An 18,183-nucleotide genomic window follows, 5' to 3' on the forward strand; every position below is an offset into this window, starting at 1 on the left:
ACGTCTATTCATGTAAACCAGCCTTAAAAGAACAAATATGATATGAAGTAGTATGGAGTTGCAACTCATAATGTTCAAGATCAACCTAGCATCACTCTTTGGCCTAAGTCAGGGGAAGGCAACCTGGTTCTCTCCAGGTGTTTTGGGTTACAACCCCCATCATCCCCAACCAGTATGAGTTTATGGGCATTGTAGTCCAAAGCATCTGGTGGGCATCAGGTTGCCTATCCATGACCTAAGTAGTTCTGCGTGCGTAGTGAATTGTGGTGATGATGTGCATGTGCAGAAATTGCCACTAAAAAATAATTTGACATCCTGCGAGTTTTAATTTTCTTTCTTTCTTTCTTTCTTTCTTTCTTTCTTTCAAAATGGGGGTTTCTAGCCCTCAGTACTATAGATGTAAGCTTAAAAGTATGTCAGCAAAGTCTGTTTAAATCATGCTGTAAGGAATACCAAGCAGAATTTCTTCACAGACCTTATGTATTTATTTATTTATTTAATGCATTTCTATACCGCCCAATAGCCAAAGCTCTCTGGGTGGTTCACAAAAATTAAAACCATTCAAAGTATAAAACAAACAGTATAAAACCATGAGAAGGGAAAAGCTGGGATCTGAGGCACCTGGAAGCAGGGTTGACCCTGCCATTAACCTAAGTGAGGGGGCCTGTATCTCACAGTGGAATTTGGGCCCAGTGAAAGGACAGCAAATTGCCAAGTTCTTTAATATTATATTTTTTTGCTATTGGGGAGGTACGACTAGTGTTTTTCACAATGAGCATCTTAGGCTGGCCCTATCTGAGAGGGCATTGCAGATTACTGTTGTGTGGGCAAAGCTGGGTCCTTTAAATCGTTGAGTTTCAATTGGCAGGTCAGGATCCTCAAGCTGACCTAAGGTAGGTTGCATCGCCACAATTACTTTATTTAGGGGTTTTTTTAAAAAAAAAAAAATTCTGGGCCTGATGCAAAGGAGGACAGCATCTGCTATTAGGCAGAGTGAGGCAGCCTCCTCAGGTGTCAGATGCTGAGGGATGGGGGCAGCAGTGAGGACAGAACTGTGTGTGCCACATGGACTTGCTCATCTTCCCTAAGTTAGCCTCATTGTCACTGTTGAAGTATTTTAAATCTATAGAGAGAGAAAGAGAGTTAAAAGTGGCAATTCAGAATCTTGAGCCCTTGTTTTCTCTTTGTAACAATAAGCATTTGAAAGCATTTTTATTTTTGTTGAAAGCTTTAGCTGTGCTGCAAATTGCAGTTTTTTCTTTCTTGTCATAGGGTTGAGAACTCTACCCTGTTCTCCTTTCACGGAACGTGTATCTAGGACTAAATTCTACCACCAGTATGGCTGGAATGTTCCCACTCCGATACACATACACCAAATGGCATTAAGATTTTTTAAAAATCTCTCCTTTAGCTGTCCTTCATGGTTTTGTACATTCACCAGCTGATTATAGTCTTTCAGGAGGTTAGTAAGATTATGAGTTCGCCCGTCACAGAAAGAAGTTGAATTCAAGGCTTATTTGTTTAAGAACAATTCACTTAGAGTTTGGTTATATGCGCTACATATTCCTTTGTGGCTGTGCAGTTGCTCCCCATTGTTTATATGACACAGCCGCATGCTATTCCCCAGGAAGCTGCACATTTTCGATGTGTCTTTACCACAAGTTTTTACATTGCTCTGATGTCACTACTGTTGTTTGTTAGTCAGTCATTGGCCTGGTTCAGAAGACACTTTAAACCACGGCTTTAAAGGCGTGGTTTAAAGTGCCTTCTGATCCAGGCCAGTGGTGGCTTCACTTTGGATTAAAAGAGTGGGTGTAGTTAGGGGGAGGATCCCAGTGCAGGGTAGGCATGGGAATAGGGGGCAGGGGGCGGGCTGGACAAGCCCCAGGTGAGTGTTTAGTAATGGCTGTCATGGCAATATTAAGGTCTGGAACAAAAGTAAGGACAGTTATTATGTGTAACGCATAAATCCAATGAACTGTAGCAGCACAGATGCACAGATACCAGCTTTCAAAGCCATAATGTTGTGCAGTGTTGCCAGAAAACAAACAAACAAAAAAGTTCTGGTGGGTTTCAGACTCTTGATATTTGCTGCCCTTTACTACCGTGTGACAGTGGCACTGCACATTTTCCTGCCTGGATAGCCCGCGCTCACTCCTGCCATGTAACCCTATTGATGCCACTTCACGACAGCAATGCTGCAGGGCTTGGGGGGAATCAATAGGTAAAGCGACGCCATATGGACGCCACCCAGTTCTTCCTCAAAGGAGTTTAGGATGGCTAATTCAGCCACTCCCATTTTATTTTCACATCTTATGGTTGGATAGCGCTCCACAGCCGATTTGGGACATGTGGGGAGCTGCAGGAGGAAGAGGCCCAGAAATGTACTGGAATTTCCAAATTAGATTACTGCAATGCCCTCTACATGGGGCAGCCTTTGAAGACGGTCCGGAAACTGCAGCTTGTGCAAAATGCGGCGGCCAGATTGATAGCTGGAACAGGGAGATTTGAGTATATAACACCGATTCTGGCCCACTTGCATTGGCTGCCTACATGTTTCCAAGCCCAATTCAAGGTGCTGGTTTTAACCTATAAAGCCCTACATGGCTTGGGACCACAATACCTGATGGAACGCCTCTCCCGACATGAACCTACCCGTACACTGCGCTCAACATCTAAGGTCCTCCTCCGAGTGCCTACTCCAAGGGAAGCTCGGAGGATGGCAACAAGGGAGAGGGCCTTTTCAGTGGTGGCCCCCCGACTGTGGAATGATCTTCCCGATAAGGCTCGCCTGGCGCCAACGTTGTTATCTTTTCGGCGCCAGGTCAAGACCTTTCTCTTCTCCCAGGCATTTTAACAGCATTTAACAACGTTAAGTTTGTTTTTTAACGGCCCCCCAGAACTGTTGTTTTTAAATGGATACTGTTGTTGTTTTTATACTGTTTTTATGTTTTTTTAAATTTTTGTATACTTTTAATGTTTACTATTTTTAATTGTTGTAAACCACCCAGAGAGCTTCGGCTGGGGGGCGGTATATAAAAGTAATAAAATAAATAAATAAATAAATAAATTTAACCCCTAGAGTCCATACATTCCTGAATGAAGCTGATTTATTTCTTGGCCCATTTCAGTATGGCTTCCAGCCCAGTTTTTGGACTGAAACCATCTTGCTTGCCCCTCTGACGGGCCTTCGCCTGGGAAGTATGTCACCCTGTTGGTTCTGCTGGAACCCTTTTGCCGTTTTCTAAATACCATTGACCGTGGTATTTCTCCAGACTGACTGTTGGGAATGCTACGTTCCTCATTGATGGATCAGTTTCAGAAGGGCATCCTGGGAGACCGTTGCTCTGCTGTGTTGTGGTGTTGCTCCATCTTGATCTCCCAGCTATTTAATATCTATCTGAAACGTCTGTGGGAGTTATTCAGACATTTCAAGTGAGGCATCGTCAGCACGATGATGATGATAGATAACTTGTCATCATATCCAGATGAGGTGGTCAAGATATTGAATTCGGTGTCTGGAAACATTAATGGACTCAGTGGGGTGCCAGTAAATTGAAACTCAACCAAGAAAAGACAGGGGTACTGTTGATTGATTGAAGACTTTGGAAACAACCTGCTCTGGATTGAGCTGCCCTCACCTTAAAGGATAAGATCCAGGGCTGCAGGGGAGGTGTTATTACATTTGAGATGGGGGTGTTATGAGATGCAGATGGTCAGCCAAGTGTTGTTCATGGTGCAAAATGCCTTTACCCAATGTCGGTTGGTATTTCACCTTCTTCATGAAATATTGTGACTCATGTAATTGTTCAGGTTCAGTTACTGTAGGGCTCTCTATGGGGTGGGGGCTGGTGCCTGCAAAGACTGTTCAGAAAATTTGGTGGGTCCTGAATAAGAGTTGCTAGGAGGCAGGTGTACCTTGCTAATACTCAAAGAGCTTCACTAGCTGCTAAATAAAGAGCTTCCAAGCATGACTCAGAGGGATGACTCAAACCTGACATATGCCAGATGTATTGGACCACAATTCCCAGGGCTTGCTGGGAGTTGTAGTCCAACGCATCTGGAGGGCATCAGGTTGGGAAAAGCTGTTCTAAATAGTCAGGGACTGCGGTGTTATCTTCCTGGTCCCATATGAACTTGCCTGGCCTTCTAAGATCTTTGTTGGAAGTTCACCTTTACCTTCAGAGTTGAAGAAGGTGGTGGCCAAGAGACGGGGCCTTCTCTGTAGTGGTCCCTCATATGTAGAGGTCCCTCACCCTATCCATGTTCATCACTGCTTGCTTTGATTATTAATCTGGTGCTTGCTTTGATTGTTAATTTACATATTATCATGTCAACACCTTGTTATTTTCCTGGACTCTTAATGGTGCCTTAGTGGTTGACTAATCAACTTTGCTGTTGTTTTTTTAATCTGCAGAAAGTTGTGCATTTTGTTTTAGTACTGTCATCTGTTTTATATTTTATATGAATATTCTGGTGGTAGTGGGGGGCGTGTTAGTGTTGTAAGCTTCCTCAGTAATACAGTTACTAAGTGCGATGTAAAAAGCTTTTAAATAACTAGAAATAAACTGTGTCTGTTTTCTTCTGACCCAGGTTGGCCCAGTCTCTGCTTGCTCTCTTTGCATCCTCACTTGCTATCTCTGTGGTTTTTGCCATCATTCCTGTCTGCCACAATGTGGTGGTGCTTGCGGTGGTCATGGCCATGGCTGGCCTGGCCATGGGGTGCATCGACACGCTGTCCAATATGCAGCTGGTGAAGATTTATCAGAAGGATTCGGCAGTCTTCCTGCAGGTAAGACAAGTAGCGAGGTGGGGCTGGTCCTGTACTTTGGATCTAGGTACGTTTCCCTGCCTTGAGTTTTTGCCAGGTCCCTGGTAGCCATGAGCCTGCCTTCCCCACACAAGGGATGTGTGGGGTCTCTCCTCTGCTATCACACTGAATGTGAGGCCCAGTTTGACTGTGTGGGGTGTCCTTTCTCAGCCTTCCCATGTTTGAGCTAGGGAGAGGGATGAGGACTGTCTCTACTGCACTGAGCATCAGAGGCTTGATGCATTCCAAGTGTCTCTGATGTTAATGCAGCAGGAGGGAATGCCAGTGGCTAATAGTTCTGACAGCTGTATATTCCTCCAGTACCAGAGGCAGTATGTTGGGGAGCACATGCAGGAAGGTTTTGTTGTGCTCATGTCCTGCTTGTGGGCTTCTCTTGCTGGTTGGACTCTGTGGGAACAGAATGTTGGACTAGATGGGCCTTTGGTATGATCCAGCACTGGCTCTTTTTGCGTTCCCGGCTCTAGACTTAACAAAGGGGCAAGACTCCCTTTAGTGCTGCAAAAAGGTCCGAGAAAAATCTGCACTCGCCAGTTGATAAGTCCATTTGTGGGCTCTTGATCTTTGCTTCTGCTCCAAATCCTTGTGCTTCTTCCCCACATCTATCCTATTTCACTATCTTATTGGGAGGCATTATTCCTATTATACAGCCAGGACAGTTCGACCCCACACATCTGTAGAGAAGGTCTTTGCTCTCAATTTAACACTTTAGTGTGAAATTGGAAGTGCTGGCAGCATTGCCTCCAAAAGGAAGAACAATTTAGCACCAGAGAATCCTACATGCACAGAGTATCCTGGTCATTGGATTGACTAGGCTGTGCTTGACCCCCACATTCAGCCCTGTCTTTTGTGCAGAAAATGAAGAGAACTGACATGTGTGCATTGAGAGCACAGGGCATGTCCAGCCCCCATACAGAAAAAGTCCTTTGCTGATGGTGTAATAATTATGCTGTTATCATATGGACCGCCTGAAGTTACTTGCAACAGGCTTTCAGTACGTTGGCTTGGATGCAACTCTCATTTGGTTTAGATTGTTCATGTTAACAATAAATACTTGTACAGTCCTTCCCCAATGAAAGTTAATCTGCCAATCGATAACACCATCTTTTGTGCATCTCAGGGCATCTCTGCCCAGGATTTGCCCATGTTTCCATCTGGGTGCAGTGGCGTTCACCACAATGTGGGAAGTAACTTGGTAAAGATGGATATCTTCCCCACACACTCACCCAGTGAGCTCGCTGCAGTGTTGGCACGCACTGGACCTGTTGTCAGCTATCAGTAGCTGTGATGGTTGAACACTGGGTTCAAATAGATTGTGGCAGATTTATTTATTTACAACATTTGTATATTGCTCCACATGGAAACAGACTCCAGAGTAGTGAACAAGAAGAGATAAAATTATACAAAGATAAAAAGAATAAAATACAATATTGCAGTTATTCTTTTCTTAAAATCAGGGTGCCAATTAAACTGTGGCTGTTCAACCAAGGAAGGCTTCCTGTTTTTAGGAGATGCCAAAGCAACACAGTGTGGTTGCCTGCCTGACCTCCAGAGGCAGGGAGTTCCATAGGAAGGGGGGCCACCACACTGAAGGCTTTTCATATATCAGATATGTAAACACAGTCCCCCCACCAATAAGCGCAATACACCAGTCATTTGGGTCAAAGCGTCGAGAGCACTTAGGCTGCACAAGATCGTTTATGAAATCTATTGCAGAGTTAATTATCTGATGCATTCTAACCCACAGAGATCTCAATTGTCATCTAAAAAATTGCATGCTGGGAAAACTTCAGCTTTCTTATCCCAGAGCAGTACTAATGAGGGATGATGTGGTTCAGGAAGGGTGCTAGAACATAATGCAGCCCTACTGAGTTATTAGAGAGGGTTCTAACCATTGTACTCGCCTCCTTTTTGATTCCCATTCCATTTATCTGGCCTGACTGGGTGCCATGGTGCTGGCTGTAATCAACCAATTTTCTCATTCCTTTGTGTAGGCCCTTCATTTCTTTGTGGGCTTTGGTGCCCTGCTGAGCCCCCTGATAGCTGACCCTTTTCTGTCGGATACCAACTGCATTCTGGCCAATGGCACAGCCAACGGCAACAGCAACCTTCCTCACCTCCGAAAGTCGCTAGTCCCCCATCACCTCGGGAACCTGTCGCATTATGACCTGCCCACGAAAGGACTGGTGGTGACCCGGGTGTCTTACGCCTTCTGGATTATGGCTTTGATCAATGTGAGTAATGCCGTCCTCATGGATAATACTTCCAGCTGAATGCCTGCAACGTTTTGAAGGGAAGGTGTCTTGGTTTGCATATTCGGAGGAGTCCTGTATAAGGCGGGGTGCCAGTACAAGTCAACTGATTCCAGTTTGCATGCTGAAAAATTTTGAGCATTGCAACCAATCAATTCTCCCACCCTGCTGTCTCCAATGTGAAACACTGCTTGCAGTGGTCATATGCAACACAGGCGGGGAAGTACAGACAAACCTTTATTTGAATTTAACCTAATTTAATTTAACTTATTTATTTTATTTTATTTATTTATTACATTTTTATACCGCCCAATAGCCGAAGCTCTCTGGGCGGTTCACAAAACTTGATTTAAAAGATTGATATCATGCCTTTCAATCCAATGAATGTTGAGGCAGCTTACAGTATATTGTGGTGCAGGGCCCAGAGATCAAGATGGGCAGCCCCACTGTGTAAGGCTGGGTTACATCTTTTTGTCTTCTGCCAGAATTACCGTACATGCAAGGAATGGGTTACGTGAATTGTTTGTCACAAACAAAACCACCATTTGCCTGCCATGTACAACTTTTCACTTACTATAGGGTGACCATATGAAAAGGAGGACAGGGCTCCTGTATCTTTAACAGTTGCATAGAAAAGGGAATTTCAGCAGGTGTCATTTGTATATATGGAGAACCTGGTGAAATTCCCTCTTCATCACCACAGTTAAAGCTGCGGGAGCTATACTAGAGTGACCATTGGTTGGATACTGGGAGTTGGTTTTAAACTGCCAGGGTTTGTGTGGGGCAGTATATGGGGACAGGGGCTGTAGGAGGTGGCCTCCTATTCTGTTATTCCGTCAGGCTGTTGGCCTGTCGAGTCCCTGCTGAGGTTCGCATCCGCTCTCCAAGGTCTTCTGTAACTGGATTTGAGCCTGGGACGTTACATATGCAAAACAAGTGTTCTGTCACTGAGCTATCAGATTTGCCCAGAAGCGTTGTGAAATTTCTCTTCTGTGGAGATTTTCAAGAAGAGACTGCGTGTGCAGTTCTTTCAGCCCGGTGCACGTCAAAGGCATCCTGCTGTGGAAGGAAGTTGTGAAACTCCATGGGCAGCCTTCCCCAACATGGTGCCCTCCGGATGTCGTGTACTGCAATTCCCATCATTATAGGAATTGTGGGAGTTGCAGCCCAATACGTCCGGAGGGTGCTGGTTTGGGGAAGGCTGCTCTAAAGGCATCAGCTCACTTAAATTGGTTTAATAGCCATTCCTCCTCTCCAGAAGGGCTGCTTGGATTTTCTAACTGCATCAAACTGCAGTTCCTATAATTCTTTAGCGGCAGGTGGGGGCAGCCATGATAGCTGAACTACTGCATATGTTTGTTGACCTATCAGCCAGGAGTCCCCTTCCAGGTTAACTTTGGTTGCAGAAGTGTGCCTTGAATGTGCATGGGAAGGAGGTGGTGGGAATTGGACCAGATGGCCGTCATGTCATTGTAGATCGACAGCGTTGTTCTTTGAAGCCTGCAAACTATCAGTTTTACATAGAATGTGGATTTGTGGAATGCCCTCCCCTTGGAGGCCCAGTTGGCGCCAACATTGATTTCATTTCGATTCTAAGTAAAAACGTGGCTTTTTAACAAAGCCTTTGATGGTTAAACTCACTGGCACATTGTTTTAACTGTTTTAACTGCTTTTACTGCTTTTAAATTATATATTGTTTTAACTTGGATCATGGTTCAATTTGTTTTTAACTGTGCATATTTATTGTTTTATGCTGTATGATTTTATTTGTACGCCGCTCTGAGATTTTAATGATATAGGGCGGGATATAAATGTTTTAAATAAATAAAAATAAATATGAAAAGGAGGACAGGGCTCCTGCAGCTTTAACTGTTGTGATGAAGAGGAAATTTCACCAGGTTCCCCATATATACAAATGACACCTGCTGAAATTCCCTTTCCAATACAACTGTTAAAGATACAGGAGCCCTGTCCTCCATTTCATATGGTCACCCTATATAACACCATACAGGCTAAGCTGCCACAATGGCTATTTCACTATCAGCAAAATCAGCCCTTCTGGGTGTTTTCCTTGTATGTTACCTGTATGAATATTAACCAGATGAGATTTCTCTCCACCAATAATAACCAGAAATCACATTTTCTGAAGCCTTTTTCTGCAGAGGATTCCTTGCAGGACCTTTTAAAGTATTGCTCAGCTCAGCTCCAAACTCCCATAAAAAATGAATCTTTGCTGGTGAAGGTGTGATGCTCTAATCTCCGGGCCATATTTCTCACCTGGGATAGTCAGCTGGCATTTGACCTACATTATTATGTTGTAAAGCTCCTTGAGCAATTGTATAATTCTACAGTGCAAGGAAGAAGGGGCTGGAACTAGAAGGACTGCGTGGTGTTGAAAAGGGAGGGTCTGGGGCTGACATGTCTTTCGAAAAGCATCGTGTCAGTTTATATACTCAGCAGAATTGAGTAGTTAAGCTTTTTTTTTCCTGGACTGGACTGTTTCAGGAGGGGAAATTGGTTGTTGCAATCTCCAGGCCCTTTTTCGCGCTCTGCCCCACGTTGATTTGCCTGCTTGTTCCTCCATGTTCTCAGATTATGTTTCCCCATTCTCACTGCCAACCTTAATGGACTTTTCAGATTTAATTTCAGCCCCAGGCATGATGTGATCCCTTGGATGTTTATGTCATAGTAGTAACTAGGACACAGTTCAGTGGGACTTACTCCCAGGGTAAGCGCTCATAAGTTTGGCGCTAATGGCTGCTTGACTCTTGGAGGAGATGGGAGCGGGGTGGGTGGGATGGGACAAGAACTTTATGGGGAATTTTCCCTGAGATGGTAATGTGGAGGGAAACCCCCATAGGCCATGATCTCCATCTTGATTGTGAACCGCCCAAAGAGCTTCGGCTATTGGGCAGCATAAAAATTCAATTGCTTCCCCCATCCCACACAACATGCTTTAAAAGAAGAAGAAATAAATGAAATTTAATTGCACATTTCACTTATCATTTAATTTGGCCAACATTAACCCAGTATTAGGAGCTGTTGGTTTTACAGGGTAGATGCTGCTCCAGTGAACGGCTGTGCTCGTCGCTTTGAAAAATTACTCAAACCCTCATAGAAATGAGATTAGGCTTGGCAACTTTTCTCTAGAAGCTGTCACCAACCTCCCCTCTTTCTTCACTTTCTTACAGATTCACAATTGGGAGTTTAGCTAATTCAGGTATATGCACCTTTTGTTGCTTTAAAACAGGTGGCTTCTGTTTTGTAGTTTGGCCAGAATTTTGAACATCCCAGAGTCTAGCAAAGTCTTACATAAAAGATTTGTTTAGGAAAATAGAAGATAATTTCAGATAATTTCTGACTAATACTCAAATAACATAGGGAAGGAAAGCACTACAAAGAATTCTCTGGGGTGGGGGTGGGGGTTAGATCATTCTTTGAAAACAAAGTCAACCGCATCTTGGCTAACAGAGTCTGTCCACAGCATGTGTTAATTAAACTGTGGAGCAGTGTATCAAACCGAGACCTGATGGCCTTGAGTCATATGAGTTCATCTCTTACGCATGCAGAGGGTTCCTTTGAAGTAGAGTAGTGTAACAATATTTCATAGGAAGGAATTATTTCCAGAATCCTTTTAAGTCCTAATTGCACGGTATATTCATTAACACACAATGCAAACATTGACAAAGTTAGGAAGGGGAGGGCCTTGTTTGAGAATGTTATTGTCATCGTCAATATTGGCTCAGAAATGCAATGACAGGAGTGCTCAGATTTAGCTCAGGGGGATGGTGGCAATTTTTAGTATCTGTTCGAGAGCAAAGACAACCAACATGGTTTAGACACCGTAAACATTCACCTTGGCACGTATATAACTGAAGAACGTGTTTTACAGCGAGGACAGCACTTCACAGTCATTTATAAGCTGTAGTCATAGGCCAGTGCTGTCTAAAAAAATTGGCAAGATCAGATGTACACCATAAAGTTCTCTAACGTAACATCTCTATAGAAAACGTTGTCTGATTTTTACAGTTTACCCCATGCTTAGTTTCTTCTTAGGGAATGGAATCCCTTTCAAGGTGCTTTTCAAGTGAACAAGCCTTTAAATAGCTCTTCAAACAGCAATCCCTGAGCAGCTCTTTAGATAGCAGCAATAGAAATATCAATGTTATACATGCTGGTTCACTGACTATTTATTGGCTTCTGTCTGCTTTAACCTTGGATTTTATATGAAAAGATAACTCTTACTTGTGGTCTTTGGGTCATTATTCAATGCGCAATCTGGTGGCGGTGCTCAAATTCTGTGGTGGAACAGCCATCACATCCAAAACCCAGCTGGGGCTCACTATAGTCAGGACAGGGAGCAGGAACTGTTTCTTTCTCTCTCTCTTCCTTCTGGTGCTTTTTCTCCCTTCCCATTTCAGTGGGAAGAAATTAATTATGCTGTCTCCATGGGTCTGTTTTGGGCTGAAACAGGGGAGCAGATTCATGGCCTCCCCTGACACCGCCCTCTAAACACCCCATCTCCCGCTGGTAGAACATTGCCATTTTACTTTTTTGATTTTATTTGTACCCCAATTTCCCTCCAAGAAAATGCTGATCCAGGTGGCTAACCATCATAGGATTGAAAAAAATTTAAACAAAAAACCTGGCTAAAACAATAGCAAAACAAATACATTAAAAACACAGTTAGCCGCACAAACAACCATGAATGAATAGAAACAGCTTCCAGCCAAACAGATCAGCTTACCTGCCAAAGGCCTGGTTGAATAAAAACTTCTTTGCCTGTCGGCACAAGGAAAGCAGATCATTCTGTCACTACGCTGGGGGCCCCCTCTGGTGGATGTGCTATCCTGTCGGCCAGCCTCCCTCTCTGGCAGTAGAGTGGCACTTCTTCTACTCCATATGGCTCATCGCCCTATGGCTCATCAGCTGCCCTCCCAAGGAGCACAGGATTGTACCCTTAAGCTTCCCCCCCTCCTCGGTGCATCGAATTGAATTAGGTAGGATCCATGCTGTTTGTTTGTTTCTCATAAGCCACCATCTTTGTAACACTCCAATCTCCGCAATGCTCATTTTCTTTAGCTGCTGGTCCCTTCGTTACATTTTCTAAAAACAACTGAGCAAGTGATACCATCATCGCTGAAGAACTGAAAGGGACAGCCCATGCCATTTCCTTCCCCCCCCTCTTTTTTTCTTAAAACTTTTCCTGTTTACCTGAGCTGCTGAAGGGGGCCTACCACTATGGTTGCAATCCTATAAACACTTGCACCCCAGTAAGCACAGAGGGACTTGCTTCCTAGGTAAGCATGCGTAGGTTTGCAGTGCACAATTATTTCAAAACAATCAAAGCGTAATAATTAAATCACAGGCTAGGCGATGCAAGATAGTCCACAAAACAGTAGCGCAAAAAGCAAATCAATCATCAGTCAGATCATAGGCCTACTGAAATTAAATAATAATCAGGTGACATCAAAATTCCACCACCATTATAAATTAAATAAGACAGGAACCAAATGGATCTCCCAGGGCAGAGAGTTCATAAACTGAGCACTGCACCAGAGAAGTTATCTTTTATTGTCTTTATTTCATTCACTGAATCATGTAATTAGTTTTCAGCCTGCATTTAAGCTTCCTTTCAATTTGACAGGCAATCTTCTTTTCCCTGAGTCATCACAGGCCACTTCATTGTCGCTCAGGCTTAACTCCATGGGAAATCCCCCAGATCATTGCCTTTGGGGCTTACTGGGGTCGGATTGGAACCTTTAAGTGTTGCTCTCACGGGCTGCATCTAGAATTTTGGTCCCCAGGATTCCATTTCTCTGTGCATGCAGCTTCAGATCTCATGTCGGTTTGTGTGACTCAGTTATACCCAACGTGCATTTATTGTTGTGCCACGTATGCTCTGCTGGAGTACGTTTTGCACAGACGCATGTTCGCAAAACCAGTTGGATTAAAGCTAGGGTAGCCTTCACCAATCCAGGGCTTGTCTAGAGAGGTGCTTTTCCCCGCGGTAGCTTCGGAGTGGCGGCAGGTGATCTACATGACGCAGCCGCCACTCCGAAGTGATCCAGGGGCGATCCCCAAAGCTCCACTCTAAAAAAGTTGGGCACTTAACCCAACTTTTTAATTAATTACTATTACTAATTATTTATATAGCACCAACAATGTACTTGGTGCTGTACAGTATGTACAAATAAAACAGCAACAATATACTGCCCAGAGGCTTACAATCTAAAATCACATTAAAACATATGACGGGAAGGAGTTACACAAAGTCAGAATAAGGGAAGAATTGAAGCATTGTGAACAATAAATCAGGCTAGGGTTCCAAAAGCGATGGAAAAGAGATGAGTTTTCAAACACTTTTTAAAATCTAAGATAGAACTCGTAGTTCGTAGATGTTCTAGGAGAGCATTCCAAGCAAAAGGGGCAGCCAAAGAGAGCGAGAGAGATAGAGACTCTTGGGCAGGAGAGCAACATAGCGTTTGAGAAACGGAGGATACGAGAGGGATGGTAGAGTGAAATGAGAAAGGAGAGATGAGCAAGACCGCAGCGAGTAAGCTCCGTGCCTCTGTGGACCCTTGATATATATTTAAAGGGGGGGTTGGATATTCTGCGAGGGAGGGAGCACCCCATTCCTCCCCCCTTGTCCCCCCCATTTAGCTGTAAATGCGATCCTTCGCATTTACAGCTTTAAAAAAAGAAAAAAAGAACTACACATAGGCCAATTTTTTAAAAACACACACACACACACACACACAACCTAACCTTGAAAGAGGGGGTGCGGATGCTCCCAGGCAGCCCAGAACTGTTACGTGTGTGCTCGGGTGGGTGGGGACAGCAGCAGCGGCGCCGATTCGAAAGCCCGCAACTGCACTCCTTCCGCTGTAGATGGCCAAAAGGAGTGCCAATGCGGCAGCACACCACCTCGCACCACCCCGCACTGCAGACCCGATGTTGTCAAGACGAGGACCTGGTGTCCTCCAGATGTGTTGGATTACTGCTCTCACCAACTCCAGCCAGGGAGTTGTAGGCGAACACATCTGGAGGCCACCAAGTTGGGGAAGGCTAGTCTAGAGAAAGACCCAACTGCCGGCCTGTTCACCGGGGTGGGGGAAGGTCTACAGAGGTTGGCATAAACGCTTCAAGCTCCTACTGAGGAAATAAATGGAAAACTTGAAGGGAAGGTTTGCATCATTTCTCTAAAGTAGGAATGAATTGAATCCTCACTAGAATTGTCTCCCTTGACTTTTCTTCTGCAGGCAGATGCATTCTTGAATCTCAGCTCAATACTCTTACCTGCAGCTGGGTTAAGCTGGGCATTAGGAACACACAACCTTGCATACTGTCTTGTATGGCGCATCCTTCAATATGACCAGGTATAAGGGGAGGGGGCTATCACACAAGTAGCTGACGGCCTAACTATACATTATGTAAACAGCATGACCTGCAGCCACATCCAGGGAGGTTTTCCTCTTTTACCCGAAGTGCAGGTGGAGGGTGGCTTCTATCAGGACCATGATGCGCAGGCAAGGAAGGTTTAACCCCTTCCTCCCAACTAAAATTGCCCTTTCCTTGCTACAGTTGGCGACGTGGCGGAGGGGAGCACTTATTGGCATCAGTTGAAGGTGTTGTTTGCTCATTGCAGAGTTGGGGAGAACTTTGTTGGGATCCTGGCTGGGGAGGGAAGGGTTAAAACTTCCCTCCCTCGCTTGCTGTGGTCCCACTGGAAATGGGGGCAGGGGCTGCCTCTTGGATTGAAGTGAGGAAAAGCCTGACATGGCTTCATGCGATGCTATCAGTGCAAGGATGGGCCACTGATGGCCTTCCAGATGTTCTAGCCTACAGTTCCATGATCCCTTACCATTGGCTCTGCTGGCTAGGACTGATGGGCGTTGTGGCCCTCCAGATGTTTTGGCCTATAAGTTGACCACCCATGTAATTAATGTAATTAGGCGCTCAGCTTCCAAGATGATTGGGCTTTTGATACTCTGCTCTATCCCAGAGTTTTAAATGAAAGATCACAAAAACTTTTGTAACAAATTTATTTATTTATTTTATTTATTTAATTACATTTATATACCGCCCAACAGCTGAAGCTCTCTGGGCGGTTTACAACAATTAAAAATAGTAAACATTAAAAGTATACAAAAATTAAAAAAACATCAAAACAACAGTATCCATTTAAAAACAACAATTCTGGGGTCCATTAAAAACAAACTTAACATTGTTAAATGCTGTTAAAATGCCTGGGAGAAGAGAAAAGTCTTGACCTGGCGCCGAAAAGATAACAACGTTGGCGCCAGGCGAGCCTCATCGGGAAGATCATTCCACAGTCGGGGGGCAACCACTGAGAAGGCCCTCTCCCTTGTTGCCATCCTCTGAGCTTCCCTCGGAGTAGGCACTCGGAGGAGGACCTTAGATGTTGAGCGCAGTGTACGGGTAGGTTCATGTTGGGAGAGGTTTTCCATCAGGTATTGGAATTTAAAGGCAGAGAAAAGCTCTTGTATCATCCCTGCTGTAAGCTTCCTAATAGTTTGAGGGCCATACTCAAGCAGGGACCATTGTCTCCCCCCTTTCCCCTCCCCCCCATCCAATTCCCTGTCCTTTGCAGTTAATTTTGATCCAAACCAGTGATTCAGGCTCTGTGAGAAGCAGGATGGATTTGGCACTATTGCTGCCACGTTGCTGAGAAAACATGGGTGTAAACTAAACAAACAGGAAAAGGAAGCTGTGGGCAAGGAAAGTAAGGTGAGCATCCACATCTAATGAGAGGCATTCCGTTTCCTCCTGTAGATCGTTAATACACTCTCCAGCCTGCCAATTTCACTGGCGCTTCTTCACTGCTGAACCTAACAGGTTAGGCAACATAAGCCTGCCTGGCAAGCCAATGGCTTGGGGACTGAAAGTGCAAGCCGGGAATGGGTGGCCCTCCCATCATCCCTCCCCATTGGCTATGCTGGCAGTGGCTCATGGGAGTTGCAGTCCACCCCCATCTGGAAGGCCGCACTTTCCCCATCCCTGCTTTAAAAGCCTGGAATGGGATCCTTGGATAAAGAGCAAGCTATAATAACGTTGGATGCTTCCCCGAGGGCTGGGAAACTCCGGGAACAGGGCTGCCCAGGTTTGCTTCCCTTTGGACAAGAGAGCAGGGAACACTTTCAAATATGTGCTTTATTTGCAAATAGTCAAGCAGAGCAAAAGTGGAGGCAAGCAGCAGCCGTGCCTGCAGGACATCAGATAGCGCACATCGCATGCACAGCTTTCTCTTCCTGGGTCTCTTGCAAACTGTTGTTTCTTTGCTCTCTCTCTCTCTCTCTCTCTCTCTCTCTCACACACACACACACACACACACACACACCTCTGCCCCTTCCCCTTGCTGTGATGGGTGTATCATTCAAACACAGAGAGATCCCTAACTATCTTCTGACCATTTCCTGCCATTGGCCAGTCACCTTGGACTATTAACCAGCAGCCTCTGGCCAGCAGCAGTCCTTCCCCAACCCTGATGCTCTTCAGATGTCTTGGGCTGCAAATCTCATTTTACCCTGGGAATGATGGAAGTTGCAGTCCAACACATCTGGAAGGTACAAGGTTGGGGAAGGCTGTTATAAATAATAGCATCAGTTTTATTACTGCATTTTTTTAAACGTAGGCTTTTAACGTATTTATAAAAAGGCATGGGCAGCTACATATCACAAGTTTCCCACTGGCAGGCTCTAGTTTCTTCTGAGCAACCTCCGCATATATTCTATTGCTGGAGGAAGTTTCATTCTGATTAGATCCTCTGATAACGCCAGCCTCATCTCTTTAAAAGATCTCCGTTGCAATACGCTTGCACAATTTTTTAACACTTCACAGCCTCTGCAAGGCTTTCTAGCCCTTAGGTGGGTGTCAGAGCTTCTATTTTCTGCCTTGCTTGGGAAATATTAGAACAACCTGCTTGAAATGCCAAGTCTGGTGTAGTCAAGCTAAACATATGGAGTTGGTAGAACTGGAGAATGAAATGTTCTTTGCCTGAAGGAATAGAGAACTTTTTTTTTGGCTAATTAAACAACTGTGTGGTGGAGTGGGCAGGGTGAAAGAACACAGCCAGAGATTCTGTGAAATGTAAGCGTTTAAGTAGGATTGGTGAAAGGGACAAAATAGACATTGCATATCAGGTAATATCTCAAAAGTTATTAAAAGAATGTGTAATTTTTTTCCAGCCAGAAATATTTGAAAGATGCTTTTAATACGGAAGATGAAAATCCAGATGCTAGCTTGAACAGAGGCTTAGTGATAGCAGCAGGTCAGGCAGTGTGGCACTACTGCAACTTTACATTCCTGTAACTGCAGCCTAGTACAGTAAAGCACATTCTGCTGTTGTATACCATTGATCAGGGATGAGAAGATTGCCTTGGATAGCTGCTCCATCTAGCAGATTCTTTGCACAACAGCTTTTGATGAGGAGCAGTCTTATCTGAGCAGAACTTGGTATTTCAAGAGCATTACTATTAAAGGTCCACAACCATGCCTGATCTAGTCTGGTGCTGGTTCTCAGGAGATGGGAAGAACCCTCTTGCCTTGGTTATAGAGATGAATAGCTACAGGATTGTTAAAACAGCTGAATGGGAGGCTTTGTCATTATTGGAGCCTGAACACTGGAGATCTCCAGCATGGCTGAAACTGTTACATTTGACCTCCTGGTGCACCAGCTTGTCAAGTAATAGAACCTAGAAATGGAGTAAGAAAGAACAACAGTGACAATAACTTGCACTAATTTTGAAGAGGTGTTTGTGTGAGAGCCAGCAGGTCTTTATTTTTGCTGGCTGGCATCCCAGTTCAAAGGCTAGCCTTTAACGGCCCTTCAAGAAATGGATTCTTGTCTCGGTCTCAAGTGGCTGATGTGGGGAGCAGTGAAGGAAATGGTTGCTGCAGTTGTTTGTTTGTTTTCAAAAGGGGGATGGTAGCCTCTAGAAATGTGGCTCATTTTGAGCTCATAAATGCACAATTGCAAAGATATCATCATCATCATCATCATCATCATCATCATCATCATCATCATCATCATCATTTGTTAGCTGCCTTTTAAAAAAATGAATCAAGGTAACTTACAATAGC

At 44.5% G+C, this 18,183-nt stretch overlaps 1 protein-coding gene across 2 annotated transcripts in view; it reads left to right on the forward strand.

Moving 5' to 3' along the window:
* MFSD4A (major facilitator superfamily domain containing 4A) overlaps positions 1 to 18,183 on the forward strand; it is a 60,369-nt gene that overhangs the window by 12,883 nt on the left and 29,303 nt on the right. For both annotated transcript variants that reach the window (XM_063142706.1, XM_063142697.1), the window contains exons 2-3: positions 4,594 to 4,792; positions 6,823 to 7,062. In XM_063142706.1, coding sequence (XP_062998776.1) covers positions 4,594 to 4,792; positions 6,823 to 7,062 — 439 coding nt within the window. The remainder of the gene's footprint in view (positions 1 to 4,593; positions 4,793 to 6,822; positions 7,063 to 18,183) is intronic.

The sequence above is a fragment of the Elgaria multicarinata genome, chromosome 1, assembly GCF_023053635.1.
Source record: "Elgaria multicarinata webbii isolate HBS135686 ecotype San Diego chromosome 1, rElgMul1.1.pri, whole genome shotgun sequence".
NCBI lineage: Eukaryota > Metazoa > Chordata > Lepidosauria > Squamata > Anguidae > Elgaria > Elgaria multicarinata.